The following is a 17,191-nucleotide window of genomic DNA, read 5'->3' as shown; positions in this document are numbered from 1 at the left end:
ATCAAAAGAAACTTTTCTATTTTAAGAACAATTGTAAATAACCAAATTAATACGTTCATTAAGTATGAAAATGATCCATCATTAATATAATTCAGTGGTTGGTCATGCCAATATTAAATTATTAAGTTGATCAGGCTATACCGAGTTTTGTATTTAACGCTTTCCTAAACCGAGCCAATTGGTGTTAACTTCATCAAATCAGTCATTTCCTCAAGTGTACACGCTGCCATTGTTCTGTCTCCATCAGAAGAAATCAGGCTATAATTTTCAGTCATCTTCAAGACCATCTCTAGAGAATTGCGAGCAAACGACTCAGACACCACCCATACATTGATACATACATAGACCAATAATAATAATAATAATAATAATAATTTATTTATGACTCTTGGAGGCCCATTAGGGGCCTTACCTTGTTTGGGTGGATTCTCTTTACTATACTCAGATCATCTCTTTTTTAACTACTTTAACGGTTCATTTCCATATGCAATAGCTAAAATGTCTTCTCTTTCCTTCACAAAATCAACACTGACAAGAGGCAAAGATGAAGTTTATGTGGCAGCAGTGCCACTAAGAGCTGCAAAGGGCGTAGCCCAGCTTTTCATGTCTACCGCGTACTCCCTCAATTTCTGGGACTTGCAGCACTTCATGGTCATCGTCAAACCCTCTTCTTCTCCTCTCCCTTCTCAGGTTCTTTCCTCTTCATTATCCCCATACTAGTTTTATTGCGTCTCTGTTTTTTCTTTTCTCTTTTTTGGGCCTTTACTGTTGTGTTAGTAGGACCTAGCTTTGTCTGAAAAACCTATCTGAAGTCGGCACTATGTAATGGCATTCTTCTTGCTCTGTTAAGATTTCATTTTCTGGTTGTTGGGATGAAATCCTCTTGCAAATTGTTTTTAACAACTCCCTAACTGATTGAGGTGGCAAGCTACAAGTTTAGGCAAAATTATCTTCGACTAGAATTTGACAGAGTTCTGCTGTAATTTAGTAGTGCTAGTTCTTAAAGTTTTCCTATGGGTAAATGAATATTCTAGGTAGAGCAGCTGCAATAAGTGCAGCCCTTACCGCTTGCAGTCATCTCTTTCCCTTTTGATCCATCTTAGTGCCAAAACTGGCTTAATAGTCAGCTACACGGAATGGTCCTAGAAATCTAAATGCCTCTCAAATAGTGAAATTCAAGCATTTACTTGACTTTCGAATCAAGAGCACATGAGAATTCTGATCCCATTATCTATTGCCATACCAACTCCTGTTCTGATCACTTTCAATTCCAGTAATGTTATCTTGAATTTTATTTTCAAGTGTCCTGGTGGCATAGATTTTAGTTTAACTGTCAGCTTGGAGACGCATTTTTGTTCGTGGACACTTAGGATTTAGGATGTATGATGATTTTAGTTTACATTCTCATGTCTCGTTGATATATTTGGTTAACATTGAAGGGATTTTCAGTCTTCTTTCACTGATGCAGTCTGAAAATTATATGCAGGCCTTTGTTTTTGATTTTCAACCTGAAGATCCAGAAAACATATACACAGCACTTGCAGCTCTATCTGGTAGAGCAGTACCAGGTGAGCACTGTCAAACATTATTTTTCACAACTTAAATGATCTTTAAGGAAATTTTCAACCCTAACTATTTATGGACTACTTGGCTTATAAATTTATCAATGTATCAGATTTGAAAGTTCAGCAGCCCTCCAAGGTATGTCAGTCATATCACATCCTTTTCATATTGCTTGCCTGCTTGGTTCAAGGAGACCTCAAAATCAGAAATCTCCCATTGGTTTCCGAAGAATGTTTTGTTCAGCATTAACTGTGATCTTCATTCTGTTTTGCCTTGTTTCTGTGGTTCAAGATTATTTGTTTAGTTGCATGCAGATTGTCATCACTCTTCATGTAACTTGAAACGAATGTATGAGTCTGATTCTCAAAAATCGAAGAGGGATGTAGGATTTATTTTTTCGTTAGTCAATTCTGTGTTACCCATAAGAAGCAGTGAAAATTGCTACAAATACAACAAGCTGTCAAGACAGCAACAAATACATGCAGCAAGCTGCCAGGACAACAATACAGAAACTAATTGAAAATGGAGCTAGTTAGTCCCCATGCTGTTCATATCCCTATCAACAGAATTATAACCAATATTCTTTAAACCATAAGGCCTCAAATGAACAGCGTCTACAATATTGCAATAAATCTGTGAACTGGTCCTTGCAATGTGCCCATAAAATCTGTTGGTTCTCTCCTTCCAAATATGACAAACATAAGCATTCCCTTTGAGTCTTTTAACCACCCAATGCAGCTCTTCCTTCCAGCCAGAGAGCTCTCTGCAAATATTACAAGCTGGCAGGTGTGTTTTTAGATAATCACATGTCAAAAACAAGTGATCTTTTGTCTCCAGCTCATGTTGGAACAACAAACAAACCCACTAATGGAAGTTTCCCATGAAAGCAGTCTGTCTTTAGTAGGAAGTCTGTCAAGTGCAGCCATCCAAGCAATCAAAGCATGCTTGGGAATGTGACATTGAAACCATACAAGCCTATGCCACTCAATCTTCACCTGTTTGTGCCTGATCTCATTCCATTCATAGGCAGCAGAGTAATCAACTCCAGGAACCTCCACATCGTTTTTTTTTTTTTTTTGCTCAGCAAACCTTCCATATCTCTCCCCCATTGTTCTGCTGAAAAAACCTAGAGGCAACCTGTCTGAGTTGAAGCAGCTTTTTCCAGCTCCCGCTGCATCCTTAAGAAATTGGGATCTGCCATAAATTTCTGCCTTTGAGCACATAAGCCTCAATCCAAGCAATCTACAAGGAGCTTGATTGAGTGAAGACAGACCAGAGATTTTAAACGGATTAATGAATCCAAGCAATCCATATTTCTGAAAAAGGGATATAAGATTATAGATTGATTATTGAACTGAATTTTCTTTCTAATTGAGTTGCTTATGTTAGATTTTCCTCTTAGTTAGGTTCGGTATACAGCTGGCATGCTTTTTCTAACGGGTTTTGAACATAAGAACTTATATTTCTGCTAGTCACACTTGTTGCATTTTGAGAATATTTTATAATTTGGGTTACAACATTTGATGGAATATCCATAAACTGCCAACATTTAGGGACAGATGTGTGAACATATATTGTGAAGAAACAAATCAAATACAGCTTAAACAAAACAGAGAATGAAGAAGCAGGAGAATAGCTGTTTTCCTTGATAAAGTCTGCAGAGAAAAGGAAAGAGAGAACAAGAAGAAAAGATGCAGAAAACTTCTCACATTTGATTCATCTGCAAAAGCATACATATACACCAGTCATTTGCTTACAAAATAAGTACAAATATCTCAGCATTAAGTCATCACTTCTGCTGGTAGTCTGGCGTAGCAGTATATCAAGCTAACCTACTCCCACTAGCTGTTGTATTGACCACTTAAACAAAACTTGCTTAGTTTTCTGCCACTATTTTGCAGAAACTAAAGGCATCAACAAGAGTTGGATTTCACCTAGAGGAGTTAAATCTTTAAAAACAATCTCAATTCTAACATACATAAACCCACAAAAAGCAAATTTTCCAATTTGGGTTGCTGGAAACGTTTATTGTGGATTAGTTTAAAGTTTGGCATTGCTTTGTTATTGATGACACCAGTACTTTTTTCCTTCAAAATATGTACTACAATAACACTTTCAATAGGTGTTGTTCTAGCAAGGAAGTTAACAAAACTGCCTAGGAGAAAATGTTGGTTTGTTGGATATTCCAATGAGGATGCTGTAGGTAAAGCCTACAAGTTCAACAACACATGGGGAGCTGATTTGAGAGTGGGGCTTCATGACTGTCGAGATTACACTAATGGTAGTAATCTGAATATAATTGTTCTTCCTTCTTTTTAATGTTATCTATATTTACTTTAACTAAATGACCCAGGTGTTAGGGTATTAATGTTAATTTTATTAATATGTTCCAATTTGATTATTTGGGCTCTTAATTTAGTTTCTCTGAAATGGAAGGATTGGTTGAACACCTCACTGGTGAAAAACTCGTGCTGGAGCACCTGAGAAGGACCACGGATGGTCAGAGTTAAATCATCATTTCTGTACACTACTTGATCTCCATTGTCTGCAAATACAAGTACAGTAGCAATTTCAATTTTGGTCTTAAAGGACCATTTGCAGATTCCTTAGTTATTATAAATTTCTTAGAGTCCAGATTCTAGAAGTCTCAGGTTAAGTATGGTTTATGTTGTCTGCATGGTAAAGGCTCTCTTACAAGGAAATATATTTATTTCTCTATTTACACTAGATTTTCTGTTTTTTTGGTTTCTTGACCTCCCAACTGCCACCTTGTATGCAATATGCCAAGTCCATATTTTTTTAAGTATATGAATTTTGTATATTGTTCATAGATCATCATCACTTAATTTCTCTCCACATAATTGGCATTGAATTCTTGTTTTTTTCTTTTTTGATTGAAAGAAGGAGGATTTAAACCCCATTTTTTTTGAGCAAGGGATACATTTATCATTGAGCCAAATTTTCAGATATAATATTGAATTCCTCTTTGATTGGAAGTGGTGAGTTTTTATTGCCTAACCACTTTAACCATATATATTTCAACTTGAATCTTCATATTCTAACTTGTGTGAAAATTGGAATGTATGAAGAACTACTTAACATGCACTGCTGTGCTATTAGGAAGTTTAAAGCAAGTTGGATTGTGTTAGCAGCTATTAGGGGGCTTGAGAAGGCACTTGATTGTAGGTATAACACATCAAGGTGTATATAGTATAGTATTTATAAAATTCTAGGCTAAACTTTTAAGTATTAAATAAAATTATTTTATTAAAATATTGTTTATAACCTCAACTTGTCAATAGATTGTAATGTAAGGGATGTTATTGATAATTATCTTTTCTTTTCAGGGATTAGTTGCAATGTGTTGATAAATATTATTTCAATTAGCAGGTAAATAAATTTTTTTAATCAATTTAAAAAGCTAAAATAATAAAATTATATTAAAAAAATTTCAAATAAAATATGAAATAAGATGATATGGACTTGAATCTACAACCATAAAAAAAGAAAAAAAAAATCTTTAAGGATCTCCAACATACGCTTCTTTTAAGCTTTCTATGTTGTGTTAGAATATGAATCAGGTCAAGTGGACCCAAATCTTTGAGTGCATCCGCATAGGCATAATTTAACTCCTACTAAGAATCGAATTAGTGTTCTATTCCTAATAAGATTTACATATGTCCTATATAAATAGACAACAGTTACTACTTAATTATCTGAATTATTTAGTAACAAGTGTCTAACACCTTTCAAAAGTAAAAAAAAAACCGAGAAATCTTTTGAAAACAAGGAAATTGAATCATTTTTTATGTATTTTTATATTTATTTAGCAGTTTTTTTTTTTTTTTTATAGATCATTGACTATTATCATAATATAACAATTGATGTTATTAAATTAAAAATTAAACTTTTACATCTTGAAATGACTCTCAATATAGTCATTCAATTAGAATTTGAGTTTTCTGGCCAAGCCCGCATACCTAGCCCACTCGAACCAAACTTGTACATAAACTTGTAAGCTCAAGTCCAACCCCATTATATTATTTTACTAATAAATTATATTTTTTATCTAATTTGAATTTTGGAAATATATTAAAACATTAATATAAAATAATATTTTATTATTATAATAATGAAATAATAGTTAAATCGGTGGGTTAGGTCAAGTCCGAGCTTGGTTTTAAAAATGGGATATCTCTGTAGATAAGTGATGATTAATTTTTGTGAAATTATGTATATAAATAAAAATTGTAATAACAATCAATACTTTTTAATATATATTGCATTCCATAAGTACCTTTTTAAAAAATATATATTGCATTACTATTACGTTTTGTACAAAAAATATATATAAATGAAAAATATGAATATGTTATTCTTTTTTTATATTTATGAGGTGGATATAACAGCATTTGAATTTTACAAGTGCAATGTCATCACTTATACCATCTTCAAATCAATTTTCAAGTGTTAACAATTTAAGTTTCAGAGGAAAGGGTTATACACAATGTTCTTATTATGAATTTTATGTCATATATCAATGAATTATATGTTTATAGTTTGACAAAAGGTGAATATGACAAAGGAAAAAGGACGAATACGATCCAGGAAGAGAGCAAGAAATGTCTAGAATTTCTCATTCAAGCAAGGCTTAATAACGAGTAGCATATATACAATTGATTAAATATAAAGGAAGAAAGAGAAAAGACTATAATTACATCTTAACTACTTGAACCGATTTTTAAAAACAATTATTTCCAAATGGTACGATGGGTTTAGCATACTAAGCCTTTCCTTCTTGGCTTTTATTTGTACGGTGCATTTGTTTTGCTTCTTGTCCCTAAGTCTGTTTCTTTCTTCTCCAATTCCATATTCATCGGTCTGCTGCACAATCAAACATATGGAACCTGGCTTTATTTATCTTCAATCCTTCTAATACTCCCCCTCAAGAGAAAATGTGATCATTGTGAACATTCATCATGCTCAATATGTTGTGAAATTGTCTTGGTTGTAGAGCTTTGGTGAAGATGTCAGCTAGTTGGACATTAATGGAAATGTGTATTGGTTTAATTATTTTTGCCTAAACCTTCTCTCGAACAAAGTGACAATCTATCTCTATATTCTTAGTCCTCTCATAGAAGATTGGATTTTTGCTGATATGGATTGCTGAATGGCTATCAGAATAGAGTACTATTGCATATTTAAGACAAACTCTAAAATTTGATAATAATTTCTTTAACCATACGATCTCACAACATGTGGAAGCCATTGAACGATGCTCTACTTTAGTTGAGCTTCTAGCTACCATTGACTGCTTCTTTGACTTCAACTTATGAGTGAATCTCCAATGAAGATACTAAATCTAGTGATTGACCTCTGAAAATCAGGACAACTTGCCCAATCACTATCATGATAAGCTGATAATTTCAAATTCGATGTGGACTTCATCATAATACCTTGACCTGGTGCCCCTATTAGGTATTTTAATACTCTATGAGCAACTAAGAAATGTTGATGACCAGGTTTGTTCATGAATTAAGACAATATCTAGACTACGTAAGATATGTCTAATTTGTTGAAAGTAAGGTAAAGTAGTTTCCTAACTAATTGCCTGTAAGTTGTGGGGTTTACTAATTCATCTTCACTTTGAACCTTGTGCAGTTTTTGATTGTAGTCAATGAGGGTAGAAACTAGTTTTGCTCCTAGTAGTCCATGCTCTGCCAAGAGATCCAATGTATATTTTCTCTGGCAAATGGAAATACCTTCAAGTGATTTATCAATCCATAATCCCAAGAAGTATTTTACCACTTCAATATCTTTCAATTTCAATTGTGAACCTAGGTAGTGTTTCTCATCCATTGTTTCTTGAGATGATGTGCTTCCAATTAGTATATCACTTACATAAAGTAGTAATGCAACAAAATTCCCATTACTTGTGTTCATAGTGAAAAGAAATTGATCTGTTGAAGATTGATGAAAGCCATGTTGAAGAATTGATGAAGTAAAATTGGCATTCCACTGTCTAGATGTTTGTTTGAGTCCATATAAGGACTTGTGTAGTTTGCAGGCTAACTTGGATCCTTTTGGATACTCCCCTTGGATGTTGTACCCTTGTGACATCTCCATATAACCTTCCTCTTCTAGACCCCCATTTAGGAATACATTATTCACATCAAGTTGTGATAATGACTAGTTGTATGCTGTAGCTAAGGAAAAAAAAACCTTTGACAGTTGTTTGCTTAGCAACTAGACTAAAGGTTTCTTGGTAGTCAAACCTTGCAATTTAATTATAACCCTTGGCAACCAGTCTTGCTTTATATCGTTTAATATCACCATTTTCATTCAACTTCACTTTGTACACCCACTTCCACCCTATCACTTGAGAATTTGCACGCCAAGGTACTATGCTCCACGTACTATTTTCTTGTAATGCTTTTAGCTCAACCACCATAGCATTTCTCCAATGAGAATGGTCAATTGCTTGGTGGTAAGTACTTGGTTCATAAGGTTTTGATAATGAAATGGTAAATGCTTTATGTGCAGGTGAGAGTTTACTAATTGATAAGTGCTTTGATATTGGATGTGCAATGACAATGTTTGAATGTGAAGGAAAGTATACATGATAGGCATCTAAATGATTAAAAGTGTGTCTGATTTTAGTACTTTTCCTAATTGGTAAGTTGATATTTGCATCACTATTCAAAAATCATTGTCACTATCATTTGCATTAGGCTCATTGTTGGTAAAAGTAGGCATACTAATTGTGATAGGTAAATTAGATGACAAATTATTTGAATTTAATGTATTTGATGTTTTTGACCTTAAGATAGGTTGGGATGAAGTTGACTCAGCAGGTACTTGGTTTTCTGATGGAAAATTTTCAAGTTTGAGTCAAAAATATCAGAACACTTATTATGTAAACTAGGTGTTTGATGGAATGCATCTGTTTCCATACTCTGCTACGTAGACTGAAATGGAAATATTCTTTCATGAAAAACAATGTTTCTAGATATTAAAACTCTTTCTGCATAAAGATCATATACATTGTAACCTTTCAAATTACTTGGATACCTAATGAAGATATATTTAGTGGATCTTTTATCTAATTTTTTTTTCTATGATGAGATAGTGTTGATACAAAACATATGCATTCAAAAACTTTAAAGTGTTCATAACTAGGTGACTATTGAAATAACAACTCGAAAGGAGATTTAATTTGAAGCACTTTAGTTAGGATTTTATTGATGATATGCATTGTAGTTAGACCTATCAATATGGGCCAGCTCGGCCCAGCCCAGCCCTAGCCCTCGTGGGTTGAAAAAATATGGGTCGGGCTAGGCTAGTCCATTTTTTATATGAGCTATGAAATCCTCAACCTAGCCCACCCTTTGCTAGCCCATGTGTTGGGTTGGGTCAGGCCATTTCTTTTTTTAAAAAAAAAATTCATTTTTATAATTTTAGTTAATAAATTTTCTATTAATAAAATTATTTTATGATTTAATTCATAAATTAAAATTGTTAATTTGATAAGTAAAGATTAAACACATTAAAATATATAAAATAAGTAATATTATTGATAATTAAATTATTAATTTTATATAATTAAATATATAAAATTATTAAATTAATTAAAATTATGAATTTTTTAGCCCATAGGGCTGGCCCGCCCTAGCCCACCCCAACCCACTGATTTGGTGGGCTGGCCCATCTAGGCCTGGTCTAAATATGGGCCTAAATTTTCATGACCCAACCCACCCTATATTAAATGAAAAATAGGCTGGCCCAATGGGCCAAGCCCATTTTGACAGGTATAACTATAGTTAGTATTGCATCTCCCCAAAAATGTATCGGTACATTAGATTGGTGTATTAGGGTTCTAGCAACCATAAGGATATGTTGATGTTTTCTCTTAACAATTTTATTCTGTTGAGGCATGTCCGTAACAAAATAAATGATGGGTTATTCTAGTATTATCAAAGAAATCAGTGAGCTTAAACTGTAAACCATTGTCTGATTTTATGCATTTGATTGAAAGATAAAACTGTTTTTTAACATAGTTATTGAAAAAAAGAATAATTAGCAAAACATCTGACTTACTACTCATAAGAAAAACCTAAGTAAAATGTGCGAAATCATCCATAATTATAAGAAAACACCTTTGACTAGATAGTGTGGGGGTCTCATATGGACCTCAAATATAAACATGAATAAGTTGAAAAGCACAAGTAGAACTCTGAACTTGAATTGAAAATGGAAGCTTTTCTATTTTGCCAAAAGAACACTTCACAAACCAGCTCATTTGAGCAACAAACATCTAGAAATTGTTTATGTACGATGTTAATTCTCTCCAAAAGAACATGACTTAACCTAAAATTCCAAAACTCAAAACATTTGTACTTTGTTTTACAAGCATTGATTGTAGAACTAAAAGGAAACTTGACTAGTTTGTCAAAACAAAAACTTGACATGTCTTGTTCATCTAATTTATCTTGAATGAAGTATAGTCCTGAGAAATCCTTAGCAACCCCAATCACTATCCATGAGAGAATGTCTTGTACAACACAGTACATATCAGTGAAAAATACACAATATTTCTTAGTTTTGGTGAGTTGACCAATTGAAATTAAATTGAACTTGAAACTTGGGACATATAGAATATTTTGTAAGACTAATTTTGGATTTAAGCTTACTATTCCTACATGAGACACAAGAACTCTTTTATTCTTAGGCAGTTGGACAAAGCAATTGTTGACAGTTTTATAGTGAATGAAGCTACTTAAGGAACAACATCTATGATCACTGGCATTAGAATCCACAATCCAATAACTTTATTTAATCATAGTAATATTTACATTTCTAAGTCTAATAGACAAATTATTTGATGAATTGAAGGAAGAGTGGCCTGAAATAATACTTGTAAAGGTAGAATTAACAAACGAGTAAGCATTGATTGTAAAACTAAAAGGAAACTTGACTATTTTGTCAAACTAGAAACTTGATATGTCTTGTTCATATGATTTTATCTTGCATGAAGTATAGCCCTGAGAAAGTCCTAGCAACCTCAATCACGATCCATGAGAGAATGTCCTATACAACACAGTACGTATCAATGAAAAGTACACAATTTTTTCTGGTGAGCTAACCTATTGAAATTGGATTGAACATAAAACTTGGGACATACAAGACATTTTATAAGTTTAACTTTGGATTTAGCCTTATTGTTCCTACATGAGACATAAGAACTCTTTTATTATTAGGTAGTTGGATAAAGCAATTCTTGATAGCTTTAGCATGAATGAAACTACTTAAAGAACAACATATATGACCACTGGCACCAAAATCCACAATCCAATATTATTTAATCATAGAAATATTTATATTTCTAAGTCTAATAGGCAAATTATTTGATGTATTGAAGCAAGAGTGACATGAAATAATACCTGTAAAGGTAGAATTCACAAGTAAGTGCTTTGTCTACTAAATGTTTGATGAAATGCCTTTACCTTCATTGTTGCTTATACCATTCTTATTTAAGAGCTCCATTAGCTTGTTAACCGGTTCTTTGATGATGGATATTTAGGACATAGGACCGGTACTAGTCAACTTTTCTTCTTGCTCAAATTGATGCTTATGCTTGGCTATTACATCAGAAATTGCAGATACAATATTTTTGGCTTTCTTGAAGTTCTGCTTACCTTTCGTGAGCTTGAAATCCTCAGGAACCCCTATGATCTTATAACACTTGTTCTTATTGTGTCCTTTTTCTCCACAATGATTACAAATTATATCCTTCCTCAATTTTTCTTGTTGTCAACTGTGGCAAGCATGGCAAAAGATTCAAGGACATGCTATGCTCAAACAACAAGGTTTCTTTGTGTTTCTTCCCTTAGAACTAGGCTATAAACCATATCTAAGCTTGGAATAAGATCCATTAATATAATTTGTGATCTGACAACAAAGAGAGACTCATTTTAGTCTATTCAAAAACCTGAAAACTATTTCTTTTTAGAATTGATCTAAGTATTTTTTGAAGCAATTGAGGTTATATTTACCACATTTACAGTGTGGTAGAGAGCGATAGCTTCTCATTTATTCCAAATGTCCTTAAGCTCATTAAAATAAGCATAAATTATCCTAGTACCTTAACTAATTTTCCCAAGGGTATATTGTAAATTGCATACCCTAGTGTCATTGGGTTGAGCAAAGTTTAGCTTCAGTGTATTCCAAATTTCTATAGCTAAGTCCATGTAGAAAATAGTTGAAGCAATAAGTGGTGAAATAGAGTTAAGTGGCTAGGCCATTATTAGGGATTTGTTATCTTAGGTTTGGTTATAAATCCATTGACAAATCTTTTCTTGTTTCTGATAGAAAGTGCAAGTAAAAAAGATCTACTCCAAGCCACATAATTATTAGTGGTTAACTTGGGGTTGATAGATATTGTACTAGGGTGGTTAGTGCGATGTAGACAATATGGTGAAAGGGATCTACTATGGGTAAAACTCTACTGATCTATGTACTAGATTTTGATTTGGTTTCAATAAACTCAACCATGGATAACTAAACAACTACTTAACAAGTAGATTTGAATACTAATAGAGCTAAAAAGACAATGAAGAGCTTATCGTGTGCAAATGAATTTGCTACATTAAAAGTTCAAAAACGACAACCATAGAGTCCAAGATTCCTTCCTGCACTGATACCATGAAAAAAGGTGAATAAGAAAAAGGAAAAAGGACAAATGCAACACAAAAAGATAATGAGAAATGTCAAGTTTTCTCATTCAATCAGGGCTCAATAATGAGTAATATATATACAACTGATTAAAAATAAAGTAAGAAAGAAACAAGACTATAATTTCATCTTAACTACCTTAGCTAATTTTGAAAACAATTAGTTACAAATGGAACGGTGCTTTTAGATTATTAGGCCTTTCTTTCTTGGTTGTGTTTAAAATGTTGTGTTCAGTCATCCTTCTTGCCTTTTATTTATACATTGCATTTGATGAGCTTCTTGATCCCAGGTTTACTTCTTTCTTCTCCAACTCGATATTCATTAGTCTGTTGCACAATCAAACATATGAAACCTAGGTTTATTTATCTTTAGTCCTTCTAATATAAATCATGAACTTTGCGTAAATGTGATATGCGATTCAACTTATAATTTACTAATGAGTGTGATTGAAACGATTTAGAGAAAGTCCATATTTATATCAGCATTGTAAGATCTCAAATATCATATAGTAGGATTTCGATAACAAGTCTTGAGCAATGCTTTGCCTTGTGTTTGTCAACATCTTTTAAGTGGCTTTGACACAAGGCTTATGGATGCCACATGTCAAAACATCAAAATTTTAACAAAAAAAAAATCAAAGTTTTGGAGCATATGTTCTTATTTATAAAAAGGAAACAAATATTAAATGTTATATATATATATATTCTTTATTTTAAAATTTGTGTTTTACTTTGTTAATAATATAGTCATTATATATGTAATTTAAAATATTTTATTATATAGAAATTAAATTAATTTTGTCAGATTATAATAACAATTATATATGCATATCTTTTTATTTTATTTAGTTAATCATATCAAAATTATGATTTTATCTTTATCTATACTACTTATTAAGGCATATCATATCAACACTTATATATAGAAGAAATCCCAAGAGGGTTCCAAATTTGTGCCATGTAGATGGCCTAATTGAGGGCCACGTGGATGGGTTTGGTGCTACCGCATATAGTTCAATTGAGCCATTTACTGTTTGATTTGTGACACGTGTCACTTGGTTTAGGCTTTCAATTGAGGCAACCAATTGGGTGCCACCTATCTCGAGTATTAATTGATTTGGTGAGGGTGTTTGTGGTGATGTTGATTGATTTGGTAAAGATGTTTGTGGTTTTTTATTTTCTTGGTGGTGAAGAAATAGGAGGCATTTAGAGATATAAACGAGTAAAGTATTCGTTATTTTTGAGATATTTAACCTAAAACTGATTAGCTATCAGAATATCCAAATCCTATTAAAACCCGTATAAAATTACAAAATATTATCCAAAATCGAATTCTAATAGTAAACAATTATCCGTTAAGTATCTAAATCCGTTAAATACCTGTTTAAGTTGACAAATTTGGCAAAGACTTGGAGTGTTTCCCATCCTTTTATGAGTTCAATCTTTACTACGTTTTCATCATAGTTTAACTAATATAAATTAATATTACATTTATTAATTTATGAAAAGGTAAGTTGATTACAAAAGTTCAAATCCCACAAAATAAATTTTTTTTGTAACATTATATATAATGGGGTTCGAGTTTGGGGTATCTTAAAGGTGATACTTGAACCTGTGTCAGATTTTAAAAGCATCACCCTAATCCATCCTATAGCTGTGATACCTTAACCCTATGTTATTGAGTTGGATATATATAGGTACCCAAATAACAATAACCCATTTACATCTTTAGGGGCATTCTTGGATTTTCATAAAATTTTCATGACATTTTTTACTTTTGGCCCTCAAATGGTCCATATTCTTCTTCTTTCCTCTTTGGTTTGCCTACCCTCCTTATTCCTTTCCTCCCTCTATCATTTTTTGGTGTTTTGGACACTAAAGGGGTTGTTTTGGTTTTTTGCATTTGAACTTTGTGCTTTGCCTAAAGAGAACATTTGTATTTGCCGAAAATTAGCATGCCTTTTTGGTTTTTACGCCTATAATCCTTCTAGGTTTTTCTTCTTTCTTAGGTTTTTTCACTTTCTTTCTTATCTTTTTCTATGTTCTTTTCTTATCTTTCTTCTTCGATCCTGCTGGTGATTTTTTTTTAATTTTGGTTTTTTCCTTATTTTTGTTGCATTATTCGTGTTTTTATTTTGTCATTCATTTATTGAGGTATTTTGCTTCTTTTTTTTTTTTTTACTTTTGATTTCTAATTTCATTTTTATTCTCTATTTGGGTTGTGGTTTTCTTCTCCTTTGCTACCGATTCATATCTAATTTCTTTTTTTTTTTTGCCCCTCTATTGAAGTTGTGTTTTCCTTTATGTCTTTCTTCTTTTGCTATTGACTTATATATTTTTTATTTTAATTTTTTGCTTATTTTGCCTGCATTCTTCATGCTTTTATTTTGTCTTTCATTTATTCAGGTAATGTCGTTCTCTTTTTTAGTTATTTCATTTATGATTTTTAGTTACTTCTTTTTTTTTTCCTTTGTGAATGTGATACAGATAATTAGTTGTATTTTTTTACTTATATCTATTGCCATTGGTTTTTCTTTTTCTGCTTTCAAGCTTCCTTTTGTAAGTGGGTCAATTTTTCTTTTTTCTTTTTCCTGTTTAATTTATTTTTCCTATTCTTTCTAACCTTTTGCTTTGTTTTTGGATAGCTGTGATAATTGATTTATTAAAGACTCTTATATGTTACAAGAAATTGTTTTTAGCTTTTGCGGTTGAGTTGTTGTGTCCAGAGTACATGATCATGCTAAATTTTCTGTTTTAGGAGTTTTAGTGATTAAATGGGGTTTTCAACTTCTTTTGAGTATTGGGTAATTTCGGTTTTTTTTTGTTTATTATGCTTTTTTTTGGGTGCTTCATGATAGTTCTTTTGTTAATGTTATTGCATGATATGCACAAAAGCTATATTACAGCTGTCGTAACGTGCGGGTCCGGGAACCCGTCCGCCAGACGCGGGCGAAAATTAAATGGTTAGGGAGTCGCCACCAATCTTTTTATCTAAGGTGTGATTGGTCACCTATTAATCTGATTCTAATCGATGAAGTCTTAAATTAATTTTAGGCCCGTCGAAAGAATGAGAACTGGTCCACGTTTTTTAGAGATGGGTTCGGGAGTGCGATTACGCATGGAGAAGGGTTAGCACCTCCGTGACGCCCGTTCTACGAACGGTACCATTTAATCTTAAGTTATCTTAATATATAGCCTTCTCTTAAGTTAATCCCTACTTTATTAATTAAATTTTTATTGAATTGACAGACTGAGTTTTTCACTTGATTTTACGTATGCATATGATGCAAGCGTAGAATGATGTCATGACTTATTCATTTTAGATGATGGAGTCGGTAATCTTTATTGAAAAATTATTCGAAGACCATCCCAACGCTTTGGTGAAGTCTCAAAATTCTCCTCACCTAGAGATATCCCCGGAAGAACTCGTCTCTACAAACTCCTCGGGGAAATCCCATCATCGGGATTCTCGCGCCATTTGCAAAATAAGAGTGGCGTGCAATGACAGTGTAAAATGATGGAATCTATATGATCGTATTTATTAATTAGTTGATTGGTAATAATAACATGCTTAATAATTTCAGGTAATTTATTGACTTCTTCATATATTTATCGTTATTATTTAACATTATTATTTATCATATTTTTTTTAAAACAAACATTATTCGGACTAATGGGTATAGGGGTATAGAATCCGGATTTATCCCGACGCTTCGGTGAAAATCCGTTTCGAACTCCGCACTTAAGTGACCCACCCGAAAGAGACAACTCTTTGCCCCTTTTAGGTGGTAATGCTCAAATAATTGTTCCATTTATTTTATTTATTTATTTATTTTATTATTATTTTATTTATTTATTTCATATATATATATTTTTAGAAATATATATAGTTGCATCATGAATTATTATTATTGTTATTATTATTATTATTATTTTATCATTTGCAAGCCTCGAAATATACTTATAATATAAATATTTTTTTTATTGACTTATTATTGTTATTGTTATTATTTATATATGTATTTTTAATTTATATATATATATATTTTTACAAAAAAGGTAAACTAAATCTATAATATATTTAAAGAAAAAGAAAAAAGATAAATTTCTATAATTTTCTTTTCAATTTTAAACTAAGCAAATAATTAAGTAAACTAGATAAGCCCAAAATAATAAGCCCAAATCCGTAATAAATGGGTAAGGCCTCACCTCGCTTGGGCTAGAATGGTAGCCCAAGTTGTTTGGGTTATGCGGGGTGTCCCAAGCCCACTCCCTTGGTCCGTCTGGCCCTCTCCTAAACGCACCGTTTTGGGGCTCCGGGGACTCCCTCAAACGACGTCGTTTAGGCGTCGATCTTTTGAACTTTTCACTCCATTGAAACGACGCCGTTTAGACCCTAAACTCGGGTATATAAATCCCGTTTTTGGCCTTTCCTCTCATTTTCAGATTTCATTTTCTCTCTCTAGCTGCACCCTCTCCCTTCTCTCTAAAACCCTTTCCTCTTCCACCGGCACCGGCGTACTGCCTTTAACCAGCTGCCCAAGTGTCCTTCTTCTTTATTTCTCTCTCCCGGCAGATCTCCTCTCTGCCTTTCTCTCCTTTTTCCTTTTTCGACTTCCTGCCGATAGGTCTCCCTCGTCGTCGGTCTCCCTGCCGATTCTCCCCTTCCCGAATAAAAAACTTTTTCTCTACCCCTAAACTCCTCTCTCCCTCATTTTTCAGATCTAACTCATTTTTCTTTTTTTGCTTTGTGTTTGTTTTTGCTTTTTGTTTCTGTGGTTGGGTATTTTTTGCTAGTAGATCTAGGATTTTTTTTTGTTTTTGTTGTTCTCTCTCTTGTTCTTTGCAAGTAGCCTTTAAAGAGTCGGGTTGTCCAAAAATTTGGACAACCCGGCGAT

The 17,191-nt window shown here is 32.8% G+C and overlaps 1 protein-coding gene across 2 annotated transcripts; it reads left to right on the top strand.

Moving 5' to 3' along the window:
• The first annotated feature begins 406 nt into the window (after positions 1 to 406).
• LOC18612385 (PTB domain engulfment adapter) lies at positions 407 to 4,290 on the top strand. 2 transcript variants are annotated; one of them, XM_088803036.1, is made up of 4 exons: positions 407 to 690; positions 1,487 to 1,568; positions 3,686 to 3,844; positions 3,983 to 4,290. In XM_088803036.1, the coding sequence occupies exons 1-4, from the start codon at positions 499 to 501 to the stop codon at positions 4,045 to 4,047; spliced, it is 498 nt and encodes a 165-aa protein (XP_088659162.1). In that variant the 5' UTR covers positions 407 to 498; the 3' UTR covers positions 4,048 to 4,290. The 2 variants fall into 2 exon arrangements, with proteins under 2 accessions (XP_088659162.1, XP_007049220.3); XM_007049158.3 differs by having other exon boundaries at positions 421 to 690; positions 4,000 to 4,290.
• The last annotated feature ends 12,901 nt before the right edge of the window (positions 4,291 to 17,191 follow it).

This window comes from Theobroma cacao, chromosome 1 (genome assembly GCF_053813885.1).
Source record: "Theobroma cacao isolate CCN51 chromosome 1, ASM5381388v1, whole genome shotgun sequence".
Classification (NCBI taxonomy): domain Eukaryota; kingdom Viridiplantae; phylum Streptophyta; class Magnoliopsida; order Malvales; family Malvaceae; genus Theobroma; species Theobroma cacao.
This window is presented reverse-complemented; position numbering and strand designations above follow the sequence as displayed.